Source organism: Desmodus rotundus, chromosome 2 (genome assembly GCF_022682495.2).
Source record: "Desmodus rotundus isolate HL8 chromosome 2, HLdesRot8A.1, whole genome shotgun sequence".
In the NCBI taxonomy this organism is placed as follows: Eukaryota; Metazoa; Chordata; class Mammalia; order Chiroptera; family Phyllostomidae; genus Desmodus; species Desmodus rotundus.
In genome coordinates, this window is record NC_071388.1 from 43215523 (window position 1) to 43236498 (window position 20976).

Consider the following 20976-nt stretch of genomic DNA (forward strand, 5'->3'; position numbering starts at 1 on the left):
GCCACTTAGTAAATGAGACCCATTGTTCCAGAGTGTTTATTGCACCTTATAAATGTTGTTGATCAAATGGGGTAAAAGTCCAGTTTTCTAAACCAGAAACCTGCGGTTCTCTTTGATGTTTTCATCTACCACATATCTCTCAACTCCTCAGTCACCAATCCCGTGAACTCTACCTCCTAACTCATGTTAGACCTCCCCACTTCTCTCCCCCGCCACGGCCTCCACCCTAGCCTGGGCCACCATCTTCTACCCCACCACTGTACAGCTTCCCCTCAGATCTGATTTCCACCCTTGCCTCCTCCCACTCATCCTTCCCAGAGCAGCCATGCTGATCTGGTTGGGTAATGCCTCTGCTTCAAACCCCAGCTCTCAGGAAGGTCTTAAGAATCTGAAAACAATTCCTCTGGTTCCTCCACACCTATTTCTAAGCTTTCTTTCAGCCCCTCTCAGACTCTGCACTCAAGAGCTGCACTTCTTTCAGATTCCTTCAATGAATATCAGTTTCTCTTACCCTGGGACTTCACACAAAGTGTGTTTGCTCTGCCTGAATCAACCACCACCCCCACTCCCCAAACACACATACTTCACCTACCACTCATCATTCATATTTCAGCTTGAATGTCACTTTCTCAGCACCAGGCATAGCCATGCCCCTCACATGCGCTCTAGTAGCTCTGTCTTCCCTTCATAATACCTGTTACAGTCGGCTGTGACGACTTCATGCTTGCCTCCACCACTAAACCAGCTCCAAGAGAATACAAAGCTCTGTCTTAGCCATTGCTGCAGCGCCAGCATTTACTGGAGTCTTTGGCTCAGACAAGGATGAAATACACAGCTGAATGCATGAATGAAGGAACAAACGAACGAGTGAGAAGGCCCTGGTTGCAGGATAGGTCGAGGTGAATGCCTCCTGATAGTACCTAAACTGAATTTAGGGTCTGAACCTGCCTGCAGGAAAGACAGCCATGTGGGGGCGTCCCTGGGCATATACAGGCCACAGGGGGGCGCCCTGGGTTCACTGTATCGTGATAGCAGCTCCACAGTTACTAATCGCCAATGGGAGACAGGAGGCGGGGTTTCCCTGTGATGGACAGTATTGCTCCGCCCAATCTAATTCATCTTTTCCTTGGCCCCACCCACTGGGGACCTTGAGGATGGGCTTGATGTAGGAGCCGCCAACAGAACTTCAACAGAACACTGTCGGGGTGGAGCCAGCCCTGCTGATGGTCTGTGAGTGGGTGACCGGTGACTGGAGGCGGAATCTCGGCTTTAATAGGCAGAGGGCCGTTCCCGCCCCTCTCGCCCAGAGCGGCCGCGCCAGCTTTAGGTACCGCAGAAGTGAGTACGTGAGCGGCGCAGCGAGATCTGTCCTCTGCCCTCCAACGGCCCGAGTGCCTGGAGTCCCGGATCAAAGTCGAGCCCGCAGTGCACCTCCGGATTACCGTGCACCCCGAACTACGACCGCTTGCTTCCTGTCGCCCTGGTCGGCCACCCCGAGTCTTACATCTCCCAGCTCTCCAGAGCCCCGGATCCTCCTGGACCGGTCCGTCCGGATTCCCGCGGGACCGACCTGCTAGCATCGCCGGCTCGGAGAGTCGCCTCGGCCCTGGAATCGCTCGTCTTGAGTGCACCATCTCTTTGCTCGATTTCCTGTCACCGTGTGCGAGTCCTCCTTGGAGCCCGACGAGCGGACCTTCCCCCGGGTTTCCGCAGCCCTGCCGGCGCGGCTTGGCGCGGCCCGGCTCGGCTCCCGGAGCCCGCCTGGCCATGGCCCGAGCCCGCCCACCGCCGCCGCCGCCCGGGCTCCTGCCGCTGCTCCCTCCGCTGCTACTGCTGCTGCCCGCTTGCTGTCACGCGCTGGAAGGTGAGCAGCGTCGCGGTGCGCTTCCACGGGTTAAGGTGCTCGGTATCCCTAGCGTGGGCCGGAGAGAGCCCACAGGGTGGTCCGATACAGGCTGAGCGCACGTCGGAGAAGGGTTCCCCACCTTCGCCTGCTCCAGGGGCTGGAAGACTGGGTGGTGAGGATGCCCCCAGAGACACCTCCGAGGTTCCGGCTTGTTCCAAAACCAGTGGTCCACGGGGTGCGAGATCGCGGGCAGTTCGACTCGGGTGAGCGTCCCGAGAGTCCTGGCCCCGCGGTGCGCTTTTGTGGGAGTACCCCGCGGAGCAGCAGGGTCTTTGCTACCTCCAGGAGGCGAGGAAGTGTGGGCGACCCCCAGGCAAGGTGGAGGCTCTGAAGCTGCTGCAGAGTTGTGGCGGGTGGGGGCGACGCAGGACTCCCCACGTTGGGGGCCGGCGTTGGTTACGAGCCCGTTGGAGTTAATTATGAGTCTGAGTGCGCGCACCCCGCTTTGTCAGGGAATGGCTGCGGGGGTGGAGAGGCGGGGGCCTGTTATTGTTTGTGGTTTACCGAGTGCCAACTGCGCACGAGGTGCTGTGTGCGTGGACGTTGCACACTGCTCTGTGGATCCCCCTCCACCTTCTAGCAGGACACCCCCGAGTGCTCTGGTCTCCACGGAACCCATGAGGTGGTGGGGTTTGCCCCAGGTAGCACTGCAGCCCGGTGCCTTACCCATTAGCCAGTGGGAAAAGGCCGGGCTTCTCAATGGTTCTGTGAAACCTGCTCAGACCGCAGCTGAGAGTGTGGCTCCAACTTCCAAATGACTGTACTCGGATGAACAGCCCAAGTGGTGTTGGCCCTGGTGGGAGAGCTCACACACTTGCCACTTGACACAAGCCTGTGAAGGACAGGGGAGCTGACACTGGTCACAAACCATACACACACACACACACACACACACACAGAGATTCAAAAAAACTTGAAGGTATGGAATAAGGGAAGAAAACCTGTAATGTGGAAGGGAGGGCACCACAAAAATTTGGGGAAAATTAGAATAAAGGCATTACTTTGATGTCTTTAACTGATCTAGTCACTTTCTTAGTTTAAGAACAAAACTGACTTCTGTTGCTAAGTTCACAATGGGGGTAAAGTTAAAGGGTGGAAGGAAAAAAACCCACAGTTCTGAGAGAAAGGAATCTTCTGGGGCTTTCTGATTTTGTCCATGGAGAAAATGTTCCTATGCACTCTCCCCCCACCCCCACTGCTTTTATCTCTGAGCCCTCTGATTGCTGACAGACCGATTCACACGGATGGACACATGCAAATTCAGACAGACACACCAAGGTCGCGCCCACACTTTGCGCACACTCATCCACATGTGTGTGATAGGATCGCTGGCACGAGAAGCCAGTGAGGGCTTTGTTGTTGGTTGCCTCAAGGGTGTGAGCCAGCGAGCCTGTTGAAGTTCCCAGGTCCGTGTCTTGGCCCAGGAGAGGCGACACAGTCACACATGCTTATGGGGCTATGTGTGCCAGGCTCCAGGGCCCTTGCTGTGGGGTGCAGCGGGTGCTGGTGCTCAGAATGGGGTGGGGGTGTGTGCTTTGGGTCAGTGGAGCTAGGACTACCTGAGGAGGCTCCCCCGTTCTCCCTGTGTCTTTTCTTTCCCTCCTCCTTTTCAACCCTCACAATCTGCTAGACCCTCTGAGTCAGGCCGTAGCTGGGAGCTGGTATCTGGAGACCAGGGAGCGGAGGGAGGGGCTGACTAGGAGGCAGAGACCTGATGAACTGTGGCCCCTACCCCATCCATCTCCTCCCCCCTCAGCTGTGAAGTGGGATCTAGGGCTGCTCTCTGGCTGAGAGGCCAGGCCAGTGTGGGATGCCCCTAGGAAGCAGCAGTGCCTCCCAACCGTGGCTTTCACCAGTTCCTTCCACCAACCCCAGGCCTTAGGGTCTTTGGTTTGTGTGTGAGAGAATGAAAGGAAAAAGAAAGATACCGCAGGCACTGATCACAGCCTAGACGGCAGCCCTACCCACCCTCCAGTTCTCCCTCACAGTGAGGTGGGACGGGACAGTACCCACCTCCTAGGGCTGTTGTGAGGATTGAATCCTTAATGTGTGTGGAGTGCTTAGCACATAACCATTGTTATTCAAGGATTAGCTGTTATTATATATATATTATCCCAGGGTTTGCTCCTTAGGGAACATCAGAAGTGAAAATTCAGTCGTGCCCTTACCCTGCTGGAGAGTGATTATAGGACAGAATATTGGGGAGAAGGAAGGTCGGTCTGAGGAGGGAGAAGTTGTCACCCCATCTCCCTCTCCCTTTAGCTCTGGGAGGGAAGGGGTGAGATAAGAAGAGAGCTGTCCCTGACTCCAGCCTGTTCCCCACCCCTGTTCTGTATGGAGCTGGAATGGAGGGATGGGTAGGCTTGGAGGTCCTGGGCTGTGACTAGGGGACAAGCACTGAAGATCTCTTCAGTGCCCAGGCTTTCTGGGCAGGGGACCTAGTTTCCTTGCTCCAGTCTTCCATTTAGCTTTGCCAGGATATGGTTTGCCCTTGGCCTAGGGGAGACCCTGGCTCCCTGCATCCACAGTCATTATATTTTGGCTCAGGGTCCGTGAGCTGAGGATGCAGCCCCTCATGGACTCACTCATTAGATACTGTCTAGCACCCAGTTGCTCTTCCCTCCTTGCACGCTTGGGCTTCAGCAAAACTCTGTATCAAAGGATTGCGTTAGTTTTCCGTGGAGATGGAGCCAGAGCCCTTCCTTGTCCTCCCCAGTTGAAGAAACACCCTGCCTCTTGCCCTTTGATTGATTACCCCACCCCCCAACACACACACACACACACACACACACATACAAATCGCCCTCAGATTTATCCACAGACACAGGGAAACAAGGCCACCTTGTTGTTCGGTCTCCTTTTGAGTAGTGTTCCCCAGTCTCCCAAGCTGAGAACATCTTCCCTTTCGGAACAAGAATGGGAGTGGGAGCGGGACCCAGTAGTCCAGCAGACCAGGAACGGGGTGTGGGATGAAGAAGGCTGTTGGAACCATAGAGTCCTTACACCTGAGATAGGAGCGGCAGGCCCCTGCTGGGAAAGGCAGACCCTTTTGAGAAAAGAAAAACAGTTGTGAGGTGGAAAGCCGACGCAGCCCCCTCCTGGCCGAGCCACGTTAGCCAAGTTGCAGCTGCAGGGGAACTGGTTCCTGAGGGAAAGGGGCAGTGTGTGAGTCTGTGTCTTTCTCAGGCTGCGGCACTGACCACTGCGTATGTGGTAACTGAGCGGGACAGTGGCGTGGGATTGTGGGATTTTTGCGGCTGGCTCACTTGTTTGAGTTGCCTCTGCCCCCCTCCCAACCCCAGTCCCTGTTTGTCGTGAGCTAGCACTTCAGAGCTCCTGCTGAGAGACAGTGGCAGGTATTTGGGGGAACCAGTTTGCTTGTCACTGCCTTCCCTTTAGCCAGAACTGCCACCGCTGCCTATGTGGCCTCAGTGGTAGCGAGCTAAAGCTGAAGCTGCCATGGGCAAGGCCTCTGCCACCCGGCCTTACACTAATTAAACAGCATGAAGAGGCTGAATCACTAGGGCTGCATAGTTTGAAAATTGTAGCCCTGCCTGTTGTGCTGAGTCAAACTGGTTTGTCGGGATTGGCAACCGGAGGGGGGAGAGTGTTGGGGAGGCAGCCTAGGTACAGCTGGACACCTGATGGGGTGGGAGAGGCCCCTTGCCCCCAAGGGCTGCCCTAGCACCAGGCCTCTTGTTGTCTTCTGTCCCCACACTCCTGGGCAGACCCACTGTGACCCAGATCCCTGGGAAGGGTTCAAAGGCCTCACCTAAGGGCTGGCTGTCTATCCAGCCTTCTGACTGGCTGGCAGGGCCGGGACTGGGGTGGGGGGCATGGATGAGCACCGAGGCATCTGGGCTCCCTGCCCTTTGCTTTTTCCTCCCTTCTCCTCCCTCTCAGGTTTATTTAATTATAAATCCCCATGATCTGAGGAGAAGAATGAAAAACAAAATGTGTTCTCTGTTCTGAGATGCTCCACACCCCTCTCTCTGGGACTTGAGTGCCAGGGGACCATGGTGGGGGCAGATGGATGGGGAAGGTGGCCCTGAGTGAGTTAGGCTTCTCTGAGTCCCCTGGCAGAGAACCCCAAGACCCCTTGGTCCTCATGAGAGAAGACTGGGGACAGATCCCTGGAGTCGGTTGGCTGAGGTAGGGACCCTATTGTGTGGGGCGGTGCAACTCGGGGATGGTATGCAGCTCTTCCTCTCTGCGGGCAGGGCTGTGAGATGCGCCTTCTTGCCCAGGCCACAGTCTCTCTGTCCTCCTGCCCCTGCACGCTCTGCCCTGGAGCATGACCTTTTCCACCACCTCAAAGCCCCTGGGCTGGACTTGGGCCTGGAGGCATCTTGCTTCTTTCTCTAGAATTTTTTGGTTCCCTGTGTCTCACTGACACCCATTCACAGGGGGGGTGCTGTGGGGCCTTGCAGTGTGGGGCCATCTGAGGCAGGTGGCAGGCTCCTAGCTGGTGCTCCTGTACCAGGGTGGCCCTTGAGGCTCTCAGACACAAGCTGGGTGCCCTGTTCTCCTCATGCTGGGCCCCCCAACTTATGTGTGTAAGTGTTGCTCGAAGTTCCTGCAGCTAGATCTCTTCATGATGCCACCCCCTCCCCAAAGGCTCAGGGGCCCTTGGGCAGTGCCATTGTGCTGGCAGGGAAGTGACCTATTGCTTGGCCACACACTGTACCTGGGGAGGCTGCACCCAGCCACACCAGAATCATCTTCATGCCCCTGCCTCACCCCCCACCTTGTGACCTGTTCTGCCAGGGTGACGGGAAGCAGATCTGCACCTCTGGTCAAGGTCGCCCCAGTACCACTGCTTTCTTAGCAGACACTGCCCCCTCCGAACCCCTCCCATAGAGAAACCGTCTGTGCAGTGTGCGTGTGCATGTTGCACGTGCCTGCAGGATGCACCTCTGAGGCTTTACACAAACTCTAGATGTTAACACTTACGCTGCGTCTGTACACCCCTGCCGTGTGTTTCAGTGCCGGGCGGCCCCTGTGTGTGCGGCAGGTAGATGCTAGAGGTGTGTGACTGTGTAAGACCACGGGGAGTCTGTGCAGGAGAGCTGGCGTTTGTGCTTGCACTCGCCCGCACTCAAGACCGGAGCTTGTGACTAGCAATAGTATGTGCGGTGGTGGGTGTCAGGAGAATGTTGGGTGTGTGTCCCTCTGCAGGTGCAGGTGTCACAGGATGTCTGCACCTGTGTGGACTGTAAGTGAGTCTGAGTCTGAGGCAAGGAAAGATGCACGTTTGCGAGCGTGTAAGGAAGCCTGGTGTGTTTGTACCATGTGCATCGTGTGTCTGAGAAAGACAGACCACCATGGCTCTGTGTGAAGCCGTGTGTGTGTGTTTGTGGGCAGTGCTGGGGAGTGAGCCTAGTCGCTGAGAGCCGCGTGAAATGCATGCGTCTGTGTGTTTGTGCACAGGCGAAGGCCACACAGCGGCTGCCACGTGGCTGTTCGCTGTCGCTTTGTGGAAGTTTGAAAGCGGTATTGCTTCACTTCTAAGCATCTGAAGGCCTAGTCCCAGAATGTCCCCAGGCCTGGGGTCCACCTCCCTGCTTGCATTTGGGGTGCCTTCGGGGTTCCCTGATGGACCGAGCCCTGAATCTGGGAGCAGCCAGCTGCTCTGCGGTCTCCCTCCAGCAGCCACATGGTGGAACAGAGGAGGGTAGGGGTGCAGGCAACAGCTGGGCGTGTGGAAACTGCTCACTCACTTTTCTTTTGTCTTTATCCCCCGTACCTCATATCCTTTGCCCCAACCCCAGCACACACACCCACACCACACACAGAGCAGAAAAAAGGTGGGCTCTGCTGGGTTGGGTCTCTCCCTCCCAACAGACAGGGGGATTCTGTCCCCCTCCCTCCCACTCACACCCTTCCAGAGGCTGGATTGTCTTGCTGAAGGGAACAGACCCCTCCCCTCCCCCAGAGAGCCAGCCCCCTCCCCATCAGGGTGACCGGAGCCCTTCCTCAGGCGCACAGGCCTCGAAATCCAAGTCCTCTCCTCATTAATGGGAAAAATGTGCCGAGATTGAGCGATGGCCAAGGCTGAGCGATGGCCAAGGGCCGATCCCCTCCCTCCCTCTCTCGCTCCCCAGAAATTAAACAGAAATGAAGAGCCTCCCCCTTTCTCCTGCCTGCCCTCCTCCTCCGACCGCCCCACCGTCCCCCTCCTCCCCTCCCCTCCCTCTGCTCCCTTCCCCTCCCCTCCCTCAGAGCCAGCGCAGGGCTTGTTTTAAACTGTGGAGGAATCTGGCTGGAGGGGGGAGGGGGCTGAATATTTGGGTTTAAACAGTTCCAGATGGGTTTGGCACAGGCCGAGCAGAAGGAAGTGAGGGCGAGGGAGGAGGGAGGCAGCCGAGGGAGCAGCGCGGGCGGGTGGCGGGCAGCGGGCAGACAAGCAGGCGGACTGGCTGGCTGGCTGGGGGAGGGGTGCATTGGGCTGGGCTGGCCCGGCTCCCTGGGACAGGACTACTTTGGGCTGCTGGCTGGGGTAGAGGCCGCTTGGCAACCTCCCTCTCTGCCTCTGTCTCCTTGGGCCTCCTTGTCTCTCCATCTCACTGTCTTTTGTAATGCGCTGTCGGCCATCCCAGCTGTCTGGTCCTCGCCAGCCGCCTCTGCACATCCCTCCTGCTCGGAGCCGCCCACCATCCGCCTCTACGAGGCCCCTGCTCCACCAGCCAGCCCCTTTCCCTGCCTGTCTCTGGGCCCCTGCTTCTGCCCCGTCTCCTCTTCCCTCCTGTCCCCCCCGCCCAATGTCTGTGTCTATCTGTCTGTCTGCCAGAGGGGCCTGTCAGGCCACCGACTAAGACTTCGAGTCTGGGAGAGCTCACCCTGCAGCCGCCCCCCAGGGGCCAGCACCACAGGGAATGGCTGCTGCCTGGCTGCCCCCACTGCCTCACTTGAGGGACTGGGGCCACAACTGCCTCTTCCACCATCTCAGCTCAGACCCAGCCTGCAGGAAACCAGCGAAGGCCACAAGCCTGGAACCTGTGGGGTGTGGGTCTTTCCCCTCTGGGTACCCTCAGCCTGCTCCGCTGTTGGTATAGAGGCCTCCAGAAGTTCTGGGGTGACTGTGCCCTATTCCAGCTGAGAGGGGAGGGGAGGATGGCTGGCTGGCTGGCTGTCCCATCTTCCCCTCAAGAAAGGAGGTGGCACTTCTGTTCCCTCTTTCTTGCTCCTAGATCTGATCTTGGGGTTACGCTGTCAGCAGAGTTGTTTAGTCAGAACCCAGAACCAGCTTCTGAGGGGAGCAAGTATATGTCAGCAACATTCATGGGCTCCTCCTGTGGCTGAGCAAAGGGGAACAGACAAGACACTGCAACTCAGAAAAGGATTGGTGCTGTGACAAAGCCCCTGGCCCTGGATGCACAAAGGAAGTTGTCTAACCCTGACTTAGGGGTTCCGGGAAGGCTTCCTGGAGGAAGCGACCACTTGGTTGAGACTTAAAGGATACACAGCAGCTATCAGGCTTTCTCTGTTTCTGTTTTACAGAGGGCCATATTGCAGGGAGCATGCCGTGGTTTTAAGGAGTTAGTTGTGGAGTCAGACCTGCATTTAAGCTGCCTCTCAACCCTTCACCCCAAGTCCCAGCAGTTCTACCTTAGGCCATACGTTTATCTGAGCTTTGCTTTTCTCATCTGCAAAAGGGATATGCCAACAGTACCTTTATCTAAAGATTGTAGGAAGAACTGCACTAGCTCTCAAGGAGCTGGGTCTTGGTGGCCCCCTTCCCACCCTCAAAGAGCATTCCTGCCTCATCCACCCGAGGTGGTTGAGTGGGAGGCTGGGGTGGAGTGGGCTCTGACCTCTAACTGCCCTCCCCTTCCTGGGGGCAGGGTGTGTGTGGGGCTGGGCCTTTGTGTTGGGAATGGAGTCAAGGGAGGCCTGGGCAGCGGGGTCTGAAGCACACGGGCCTTTGTTCCAGCATAAAGGCCCTGCTGGCCCCTTTGTGTGGAGATTAGCAGAGGCTGTAGGTGTGTGAACCGGCCCTGGCTCTTGCCTCATTAACCCAGGCCTAGGGTCAGCAGCGGACACCCACTCTCAGCTGGCCTGACCTGACATCTCTGGGGCTGTGACATTTCTGGAGATGGCTGCAGGGTCTTCTCCAGGGCAGGAGAGCTGCGGGCTTGGGGGACTTAGGGGAGGGGTAGGATGGTACGTGGCAGAAATTGGTCTCTGGTGTTCTGGCCCTTACTGGATGACCTTTCTTCCCACCCCGAGCTTGGCCCCTGACCTTTTTTCTTCTGTTGCTCCCCCAGAGACCCTTATGGACACAAAATGGGTGACGTCCGAGTTGGCGTGGACATCTCATCCAGAAAGTGGGGTAAGACGTCTTTCCTTGCCACTCGTTTTTCTAGCATCCATCCTCCTCGCCTTCCCAGGGCTGGAGAAAGGCAGCTTCTCTCGCTGCCTGTCAATTTCAACTCCTGCAGCACGCCCATCCTTTTCACCTGTCACCTGCCTTCTATGCCTGATGGGCCATCTCTGTGGGCATTTTTATCTCTTGCCCTCAGCCTGCCTCTGTCCCTCTCCTATACACGTCATCCTGGTCCCATTCCCTGTCTACCCTGCCTCCTTCCTTCTTGGGCCCCTGGGAAGAGCACTGGCTTGGGAACCAGGAAACCTTGAGTCCAGACCTCTAACTCGCTCTGTGACCTTGAGCAAAGCAGTTTATGTTTCTGGGCCTCCATTTCTTGACTTAAATTCCTGTAGTCCCAACATCTCTGAAATACTCTAATTAACCTCCCTAGGTGGCCTCCAACACTACACTAACCTCTGGGACACTAAGGTTGACTGTGTGCCCTTGGACAAGTCCCTACCTTTGTGAGCCCTGACTTCCTTTTCTCTAGAGTGGGGACAACAGATGCACCTTCTCACGAGGTTGCTGTAAAGGTTAAATGTAATAGGCAATTGTGCTGAATGCTTACTCTCTGTCAGACACTGTTATAAGCCCATTACATGTATTACTTCCTCACAGCCTCATTTACTCCCAAGCAGACTTTTTTTTTTTAAGACAATGAAACTAAAGCACAAAGATAATAAACATTAGGGGTAATATTCACATAGTACTTATCAAGTGTCCTAAGTGCTTTATTCATTTAAAGTCATTTATTCCTTGTACATCTTCATTCACCCCATGTTACAGATGGGGAAATGGAGGCAGAGGGAGGTTAAGCGACTTATCCGTAGTTACATAGCCAGCCGAGAACAGGGATTTGACCTCAGATAGTCTGTGTGTTCAGCTACTACACCGTAGAAACATATCTGTGAAGTGAATCAGCAGATCTGATCATCCGGTAAGCACTTGGCAAACGTCGGCACTCACTCCGTCTTTTCACTTGGTCCGTGTACAGTGGGAAGAGGTGAGTGGCTACGACGAGGCCATGAACCCCATCCGCACGTACCAGGTGTGCAACGTGCGTGAGTCAAACCAGAACAACTGGCTTCGTACGGGGTTTATCTGGCGGCGGGATGTGCAGCGGGTCTACGTGGAGCTCAAGTTCACTGTTCGTGACTGCAACAGCATCCCCAACATCCCTGGCTCCTGCAAGGAGACCTTCAACCTCTTCTACTACGAGGCTGACAGCGATGTGGCCTCGGCCTCCTCCCCCTTCTGGATGGAGAATCCGTATGTGAAGGTGGACACCATCGCCCCCGATGAGAGCTTCTCGAGACTTGATTCTGGCCGTGTCAACACCAAGGTGCGCAGCTTTGGGCAGCTGTCCAAGGCCGGCTTCTACCTGGCCTTCCAGGACCAGGGTGCCTGCATGTCGCTCATCTCTGTGCGTGCCTTCTATAAGAAGTGTGCATCCACCACCGCAGGCTTCGCCCTCTTCCCCGAGACCCTCACGGGGGCCGAGCCCACCTCACTGGTCATTGCCCCTGGCACCTGTATCGCTAATGCTGTAGAGGTGTCGGTGCCACTCAAGCTGTACTGCAACGGTGACGGGGAGTGGATGGTGCCTGTGGGTGCCTGCACCTGTGCCTCCGGCCATGAGCCAGCTGCCAAGGAGTCCCAGTGCCGTCGTGAGTGGGGACTGGCCTTGGGGGGGAGAGGGAGGGAAGGGCTTGGGCCACAGCTGCCTATTGCCCCCTATCTGCTGCTCCCTACCCACCAGACAAGGTAGTCTGGTGTCAGGTCTGGGGTGGGAGCCAGAAAGGGAAGAGGGGTGGGTATCAGATGCAGAGAATGTAGTACAAGGAGGGAGGTGAGAAAAAATGAAGGGAGATACAGGCATAAAAAGAGAAAGAAAGACATAGAGAATCCTTGACAAGGAGGTGCCCAGGGAACCTGGTCAGAGACTCAGGAGGCTGGAAGAGATGCCTGCTTGTCCCTCCCCAAGGGTGTGCCTCTCCCTGGAAATACAGCTGTGGGGATGGAGGCTGGGGGCACCATGTGCTTGGCCCTTTCACGTTGGGGTCTTATCGGCGCCGTGAAAGGCAATATTTATGTGCGGTGGACAAGGGCCCACTCCCTGAAATCCGAGTCCTGCCTCTGCCTTGTAGCACCTGTGAGAACATGGGCAAATTACTTAACTCTTGAACCTCGGTTTCCTCATATGCAGAAAGGGGACAATAATGATTTCTTCATGGAGATGTAGTGGGGCTTACGTGAGTAGAGGCCTGTGAAGCCTTGGAGCAGTGCCTGGCACATGGTGAGCACAAGCTCTGTGGGAGTTGAGTTGTGACTCTCAGGGGGCTTGGGATGCACGGTGATCAGGCATTGTCTGTCCTTACTTCACACAGAGGAGTTCAGGAGGCTGTGTCCTGTGGCTTGCGGAGACTTAGTATTAGACTTGTCTTATTTGAGTCTCACCACAACCTCATAAGGCCAATCCAGTTATGTCCCCTATTTTGCCAAGAAGGAAACTGAGTCTCAGAGAGGTTCTGTACTCAAGGTCTCACAGCTGGGATTGTGGGAACTGGGCCTAAAGCCTGGGCCAGTGATCTGTCATGCAGGACAGGATGTCTTGGCCCTTGTCTTTTGTCCCCTCTGCCCAATTATCTCCCCTGGCACTTGAAGCCTGTAGTTTTGAGGGGTGGCAGCTGGCTCTAAGCATAGCCCCAAGTGCGAGAGGGTTGGTGGCCCCAACCTGTCTCTGAGGCCTGAGGCCGTTGTTGGGTGTTGTCGTGAGAAGGTGAATAGTACCTTGCCAGGCCCCTCTCACTTCTCTTTGGGAACCTGCCCCCAGACTTCCTCTCCCTAAGTGGAGAAAGGGGGTGGGGGTGATGAGCCTGACAGCCTGAAGAGGGGCTAACACTCTGCAGGTCCCTGGCAGGAAATGCATGCTGGTTCCCATAGCAACCAGGCTGGCCTGGCCTCTGCCCCCTCCCCCACTGGCTCTAAAGAGCTTGGATGGAATATCACCTTAGGGAGGGGAGAGTAAACCCCAGAGAAAGACATAGCCCCAACTCTGGGCATTCCACACTCTGGATGACCTCCCCAGAGGTAGTCATTTGTGGGGTGACCACATGCTTTAGTGTGTCCAAGGCACTCCTAGTTTATGCCTATTGTCCTAACATGATTATTACTAGTGACCCCCTTCACTCTGAAAATATTCCAGTTTGAATAATAAATTGTATGGCCATGATAGATCTGGGGAACATACAGATCCTAGGTCCGGGGCCCTAGTGTAGATGGTAGACAGCAGGAGAGAGAGCAGAGAATGGACGTTCAGGCATCCAGCTCTGGGATCTCTTTGAAGCCTGGGGTTCCCCTTGTGGATGCTCTGAGGCCTCTGAACTCCAGGTGACCCCAGCTTTCCTACCTGATTTCTTTCTCTCCTTTTCTCACTCCTCCTCAGCACCCACCCCTGTCCAAGGGCAGAAAGAAGCTGCTGCCCTGCTCTTGGTGGGTGGGGAGAGAAGTTGGCTGTGAAACTCAGAGGTCCCATCTCCAGCCTGTCCTGGAATGGCCCCGAGGGTCCTATGATTTTCTCTGAGCTTCAGAGAGGGGCGGAGCATCCGGGTGGGGTATAGGGTGCTGCCAGTTTGCTAGTGGTCTCTTCCCATCTTCTGCCTCTTCTTCCTCTTCTTCCTCTTCTCTTTTCCCGGCCTTGACAAGCCCAGGCTCTCCAGGCTGAAGTCTTTATTGGTGAGGTCCCAGGTGAGGGGGCAGCATTGGGGAGGAATCCGCTGACGTGGGATTTCCACAGGGCAAAACGGCCTTTTGTAGCTGCAGCTGGAATTAGGCAATACCAGCATGGCCCCCACAGTCTAGGAGGTGGAGGGGCCAAGACCTACTGGGGAAGGGCCAGATTCTCACAGCGGTGTGGAGGATTGGTTTCTGCAGGGAAGGGAGGTGAGCATGTCCCTCCTCTTCTTGCACACAGCCTGTCCCCCTGGGAGCTACAAGGCGAAGCAGGGAGAGGGGCCCTGTCTCCCATGCCCCCCCAACAGCCGTACCACCTCGCCGGCCGCCAGCATCTGCACCTGCCACAATAACTTCTACCGTGCCGATACGGACTCTGCAGACAGTGCCTGTACCAGTGAGTGAACACGCATCTTCGCGCTCTTCGGCTCCAGGCCTTGCCTCTGCAGGCCAGCCTCGGAGGGCGCAAACAGTCACGATGAGTATCTCCAGGCTCAGGAGGTTAGAGGTTGTGCTCAACATGGCACAGCTAGAAGGTGACTGGCCCTGAGCTAGATAGAGTTCATGTGGGCTGGCTCAGCCCTTCCGCTAACACTTTATGAGCACCTACTAGCTCCTGAACGTCAGGAACTGGCTGGGCCTCTAGTCCATCTTCCTCTGTGCAGAACTTCTGCTCTCTTGGCCCACCTCTAACCACAGAGGGTACCTCACATTCCGCGAGCAGCCTGGCATCCCGCTTTCTCCCTGCTCTGGCCTTTGGTGCGCCAGGCATTGTACCAGGCACCAGGGAGGTAGAGGAGAATCAGATACAGTCACTGCCTAAAACGCAACCTGGTGGGAGGAATAGATATGAAAACAGATAATGGCCATATAATGTGCTGAGTGCTGGGCTGGAGGGATGCCCAGGAATTGTGTTATGGGAGTGCAGAAGACAGGGAGAGGACGAATGAAGGCTTCCAAGAGGAGGTGACATCTCAGATTGAGCCTTGAAGACTAAATAGGAGTCTGCCCAGTAAATAAGTATAGGAAAGGAACTCTGCTTATTAAAGCAGAGGCAGAGGCAAGGAGGTAGGAAGCAGGTTGGAATGCGCAGGGACTCTGGGCAGAAGGGTGGTCCTAGGGCCCCTTGCTCACTGCCCTCTCCCTCTTCCTTCTCCACAGCTGTGCCATCTCCACCCCGTGGTGTGATCTCCAATGTGAATGAGACCTCGCTGATCCTGGAGTGGAGCGAGCCCCGGGACCTGGGGGGTCGGGACGACCTCCTATACAATGTCATCTGCAAGAAGTGCCATGGGGGGCCCGGGGCTGGGGGGGCCTCGACCTGCTCACGCTGTGATGACAACGTGGAATTTGTGCCTCGGCAGCTGGGCCTGACAGAGCGCCGGGTCCACATCAGCCATCTGCTGGCCCACACACGCTACACCTTTGAGGTGCAGGCAGTCAATGGTGTCTCGGGCAAGAGCCCTCTGCCCCCTCGCTATGCGGCTGTGAATATCACCACCAACCAGGCTGGTGAGGAGGGGACTCAGGAGGGTAGGGTCGGGGCCATCTTCCTGCACAGAGTTGAGGTTTCCCAGGGCCTGCCAATGGGCCACCAGGGGACCCACGGGAACTGGGTCCTTGGGAAGGATGCCAGGGCCCAAGGAGCCCATGGTGAGCCGCCCACTCTTCCCCTAGCCCCGTCTGAAGTGCCTACACTCCACCTGCACAGCAGCTCAGGCAGCAGCTTGACACTGTCCTGGGCACCCCCCGAGCGGCCCAACGGCGTCATCCTAGACTATGAGATGAAGTACTTTGAGAAGGTCAGAGACTCAAGGGGCAAGAGGAGGCCTTGGGACGAGAAGATTATCCCCAGATAGTGTCAGGGGCCCTTGGGAGTAAGGCCTTGGGTCCTGAGGGGGCCTTGGGGTGGGCCCGGGGGGTGGGCAGGGAACGATTGGCCTCAGGGCCCACTGAGATGCCTCCTTCCTGCTGGTGTTCCAGAGTGAGGGCATCGCTTCCACTGTGACCAGCCAGAAGAACTCAGTGCAGCTGGATGGGCTGCGGCCCGACGCCCGCTACGTGGTGCAGGTCCGTGCCCGCACTGTTGCTGGCTATGGGCAATACAGCCGCCCTGCTGAGTTTGAGACCACAAGCGAGAGAGGTGCGTGCCCTCTGTGCCTGTCCATGCCCCAGCCCATACTTTCCGTCCCTCCACTCACCAGGGCCTTCTCTGTCAACAGGCTCCAGTGCCCAGCAGCTCCAGGAGCAGCTTCCCCTCATTGTGGGTTCTGCCACGGCTGGGCTTGTCTTCGTGGTGGCTGTTGTGGTCATCGCTGTTGTCTGTCTCAGGTACTCCCAGGCCCATGTTTGCTCCCATGGTCGACGAGAGCTTCCCTTTAGCACCCTAGTGCACACATGCCTAGGTGAATCATTACCCACATCAAATGCAGAGCCACAGCCTTCCTGGGCCCCAGCTATCCTTGCTAGAAGGGTCCTCTTTGGTCCACGTCCACGTCCACGTCCACATCCACATCCACATCCTGTTCCCTCTGCATCCACTGAAGCTACTGGCCGAGTGGACCGAGTTCCACTGAGCCCCTTGCCCAAAGACCCAGTGGCTGCTGTAACCATGGACCTAGCAACCAAGCACTGGTCCATGCCCTGGGCAGACTACCCTTCCTGTGTGCCCTGAACAAAGGTTGCTGTGGGACTTGTCTCAGGCCTCCCCTCCCCTCCCCCCTCCAGGAAGCAGCGGCAAGGCTCTGATTCAGAATACACGGAGAAGCTGCAGCAATACAGTGAGTTTGTCTCCTTAAGCTCCCTTGGTCCCCACAAGGCTTGGAGATGCCTCCTCCTGCTTCCAATCAGTGCCATTTCCTGAGTCCCTACCCTATTCCTGCCAGCCTCAGAGATGAATGAGATGTGACTCCTGTCCTCAAAGGCAGTTGAGTCCTGTGAAAAAGACAAGATGCATATACACAGGAAGCAATGAGAAAACAATTAAGTGTTAAGCTGGGTGTTCCTGTCATAAAGGGCAGTAAGAGTTCAGAGAGGAGGAAGCCTTCCTGGAGGAGGTGGCCTGGCTCTGAGCAGGATATAGAGAGGTGAGGGAGAGCACTCCTGGCTGCAGGAGCCTCTGGAAGGTGGTGGGTGGGGCAGGGAGAGTGCCCAGCTGTGGGGGCAGTGAGAAGACTGGTTTGACAGCTGCTGGGAAGCAGGGCTAGGTAGTTGCAGCCAGTCCTTGGAGGGTCCTGAGAGGCAGGCAGAGGAGTTGGGACTTGACTCCACCATAGGTAATGGGAAAGGCTCTTAAGCTGAGGAGTAATATAATGAAACTATTGTTTTAGGAAGACAGGTATGCAGGTAGATTGGTGGGAACAGTCCAGAGGCAGAGCGCCCTGCTGGGAGGCTGTTGCAGTAGTTGGAGTGCTGAAGGCCTGAACGAGGTCAGGGGCGGTATGGGTAAGGGGAGGGGCAGATTTGAGAGAGGTTTTGACATGATGAGAGATGGTGAAAGAAGAAGAATCCTAGAAGAATCCCGTGATTGTTTATGGACACTAGTTCTCATGGAAGGGATGGGAGGGGAGGAGATGTGGGGGGAAGGTGGGAGTTGTGGCTTCAACAGAGGAATATGGAGGTGGCTGAGCAGGGAGGTCACAACCTGTGGTCCTACTAGGGGTGACAGCCTGAGGGTGCAGGCTGATGAGTCTCTCACCGTCCCCAGCCTGAAGAGCATGCCCACCTTTTCTTTGTCTAGTCACCCCGGGAATGAAAGTTTATATTGACCCGTTTACCTATGAGGACCCTAATGAGGCTGTGCGGGAGTTTGCCAAGGAGATCGATGTGTCCTGCGTCAAGATCGAGGAAGTGATTGGAGCTGGTGAGTCCCCGGGGGCACAAGGGGGAAGAGAGGTTGGGGGAGGGGGGAGTTACCCCAGAGGAGGGCTGCGTATAGGAGCAATCCCAGAAATAACTTACTACCTGTGTCCTGCAGGGGAGTTCGGGGAAGTGTGCCGGGGTCGACTGAAACAGCCCGGCCGCAGGGAGGTGTTTGTGGCCATCAAGACACTGAAAGTGGGCTACACTGAGAGGCAGCGGCGGGACTTCCTAAGTGAGGCCTCCATCATGGGCCAGTTTGACCACCCCAACATAATCCGGCTGGAGGGCGTGGTCACCAAAAGTCGGCCGGTCATGATCCTCACCGAGTTCATGGAGAACTGCGCCCTGGACTCTTTCCTCCGGGTAGGAGCCAGCCCCAGCCCTTCACCATTCCCCTGCCCCGGACGGCTGGGCTGAGCAAGCCAGCCCCTCACACAAGCCACACAGACCCTGTTCAAGTCCATAAGTGTTTATTGGGGGGGGGGGCGGGCATGGTGCCGGGCTTCAGAGCCAGAGAGACCAGGGTTCTCATCCTGACTCTGCCCCCACTGCCTGTGTGACCTCAGGCTTTGCTCAGCCTCCGAGTCTAGCTGCCTTGGCTGTAAAATGGAAGGGGAAAGTTTTATTTGGTTACTCACCAGGATTAATGGAGATGTTGTATACAGATGCCTGTCACAGAGTAGGGCAGCTTCCTTACCCTCAATGCCTTCTGGATGTGGTCACAGGGATAGGCAAAGCATAGACTTGGAGGACTTGGAGAGGGTGGGCAAGCAGGCTTTGGGCGGGCCCTGGGCCAGGAGGGAGGTGATGGGTCTGCCTGAGCTTGCTCATTGTCTCCAGCTCAACGATGGACAGTTCACCGTCATCCAGCTGGTGGGCATGTTGCGGGGCATCGCTGCTGGCATGAAATACCTGTCCGAGATGAACTACGTGCACCGAGACCTGGCTGCCCGCAACATCCTTGTCAACAGCAACCTGGTCTGCAAAGTCTCAGACTTTGGCCTCTCCCGCTTCCTTGAGGATGATCCCTCTGATCCTACCTACACCAGCTCCCTGGTACAGGAAGCAGCTGGGAGGGAGACTGGGGGCGGGGCCAACCAGGCAGGGGCTCAGGGCTGGGGTCTGGCCCGGAGTCGTAGGGTGAAGGGCATGTGCCCCCCCCACCAGGGTGGAAAGATCCCCATCCGCTGGACTGCTCCAGAGGCCATAGCCTATCGGAAGTTCACCTCTGCCAGTGATGTCTGGAGCTACGGAATCGTCATGTGGGAGGTCATGAGCTATGGCGAGCGACCCTACTGGGACATGAGCAACCAGGATGTAAGTGGGGCCAGAGTGGTCAGGGGGGCGGGAGCTGCCTGGGGAGCAGAGTGGTTGCTCACTCCAGGTTTCCCTGCTTTCGGTTCAGGTCATCAATGCTGTGGAGCAGGATTACCGGCTGCCCCCACCCATGGACTGCCCCACAGCACTGCACCAGCTCATGCTGGACTGCTGGGTGCGGGACCGGAACCTCAGGCCCAAGTTCTCCCAGATTGTCAACACCCTGGACAAGCTTATCCGCAATGCTGCCAGCCTCAAGGTCATTGCCAGCGCCCAGTCTGGGTCAGTACCTCTCCTTCTGCTCCTACCCTGCTCTCCAGCCAGCAGCCCTCCCCCTTTTTCCCTAACATTAGGACTCACCAGGTCCCTCTCTTTTTCTCCCACAGCATGTCACAGCCCCTCCTGGACCGTACAGTCCCGGATTACACAACCTTCACGACAGTTGGTGACTGGCTGGACGCCATTAAGATGGGGCGGTACAAGGAGAGCTTCGTCAGCGCAGGGTTTGCATCCTTTGACCTGGTGGCTCAGATGACTGCAGAGTAAGTGTGCCTCAGACTTGGAAGGGCAGGGCAGGGCTTTCTGAACTGAGCTGGGCCCAGGGTGGTGGGCAGGAGGGGGGAGACTGACCCTGCCCTTGGCCCATCTGCAGAGACCTGCTCCGGATTGGAGTCACCTTGGCTGGCCACCAGAAGAAGATCCTTAGCAGTATCCAGGACATGCGGCTGCAGATGAACCAGACACTGCCCGTGCAGGTCTGACACCCAGCTCCCACGGGGTTGCGCCCCCCAAGGACCGCACAGGGACTCTGACCAGTCAGCTGGATTGTTGGACTTTTGGATGCCTGGCCTTAGGCTGTGGCCCAGAAGATGAAAGTTTGGGGAGGGCCCAAGCTGGGACTTCTCCTCCAGGCCTGTGCTCCCTCCCCAGAAATTGTGCCCAACACCTCTTCATATTGAAGATGGATTAGGAGAGGGGTGATGACCCTGCCTCAGGCCCCTCGGGTGCCCAGGCCTTCCTGCTCTCCAGTGGGAGACCCCCACCACCTCAGACTTGACTGTTCTTCAATGCCGGAGGTCCCAGAAGGGGCAGGTGGGAGATAAGCCTGGGTTCAATAGGGCCCAGCCCTGGCAGGGGTGTGGCCCCCCAGGTAGGCAGAGAGCAGACCCTCCGTCAGGAACTGGAGGAGGGGACTCCAGGAATGGGGAAATGTGACACCCCCACTCCAAAGCCAACTGGCACCTCCAGTTTGCACAGGGACTTGTTCTGGGGGCCGAGGGCCCTGCCCTGCCCCCACCCTTGGTGCTGTCATAAAAGGGCAGGCAGGGGCGGGCTGAGGAGCAGCCCCTGCCCCCCAGAGACTGACTCTCAGAGCCAGAGATGTGATCTGTGTGAGTGTGTTTGTGTGTGTGTGCACGCACTGGCCTGCACAGAGAGCGTGGGTGAGTGTGTAAAAGCTTGGCCCTGTGCCCTGCAGTGGGGCCAGCTGGGCTGTCAGTGGAATAAAGGCAATAAGAAGATTCTCTTGCCCCTTCTCATTCCAATCCCGAGGCAGGATGCCTCGGTGCCCTCGAGTTCACAGTCCCTGGCGGCCAGCCCTTCAGAATTTCCTAGAGTCACTGGGAGGCCAGATCCAGGCCTCTCCAGGCTCGACTTCCCTCCTTTTTCGCTGTAGTGTCAGTGCATCTAACTTCTTGGCAATGGGGTGATAACAGGAGAGCACAAACTACCCCAGAGCTTCCTCTGGGGCCCAGTGTTCCTGGGTGGAGGGCTAGACACTTGAGTCTGGATG

General features: G+C 56.8%; 1 protein-coding gene across 2 annotated transcripts; it reads left to right on the plus strand.

The window, feature by feature from the left end:
* Positions 1-1211: 1211 nt before the first annotated feature.
* Positions 1212-20704, plus strand: EPHB3 (EPH receptor B3). 2 transcript variants are annotated; one of them, XM_024564310.3, is made up of 16 exons: positions 1214-1864; positions 10174-10238; positions 11269-11941; positions 14248-14403; positions 15168-15518; positions 15684-15808; positions 15990-16149; positions 16229-16337; positions 16734-16786; positions 17746-17868; positions 17983-18230; positions 18708-18923; positions 19035-19184; positions 19273-19466; positions 19571-19726; positions 19837-20704. In XM_024564310.3, exons 1-16 carry the CDS (start codon positions 1768-1770, stop codon positions 19943-19945), a joined length of 2985 nt encoding a protein of 994 aa, XP_024420078.2. In that variant the 5' UTR covers positions 1214-1767; the 3' UTR covers positions 19946-20704. The 2 variants fall into 2 exon arrangements, with proteins under 2 accessions (XP_024420070.2, XP_024420078.2); XM_024564302.3 differs by having other exon boundaries at positions 1212-1864; positions 18708-19184.
* Positions 20705-20976: the final 272 nt, after the last annotated feature.

Bases quoted from the DNA above. Each gene is read 5' to 3' on its own strand.
- EPHB3 (XM_024564302.3), top strand. From the start codon at position 1,768: ATGGCCCGAGCCCGCCCACCGCCGCCGCCGCCCGGGCTCCTGCCGCTG. The intron at 16,787-17,745 runs GTGAGTTTGTCT...TTCTTTGTCTAG, and splicing joins GGAGAAGCTGCAGCAATACA to TCACCCCGGGAATGAAAGTT. The intron at 17,869-17,982 runs GTGAGTCCCCGG...TGTGTCCTGCAG, and splicing joins CGAGGAAGTGATTGGAGCTG to GGGAGTTCGGGGAAGTGTGC.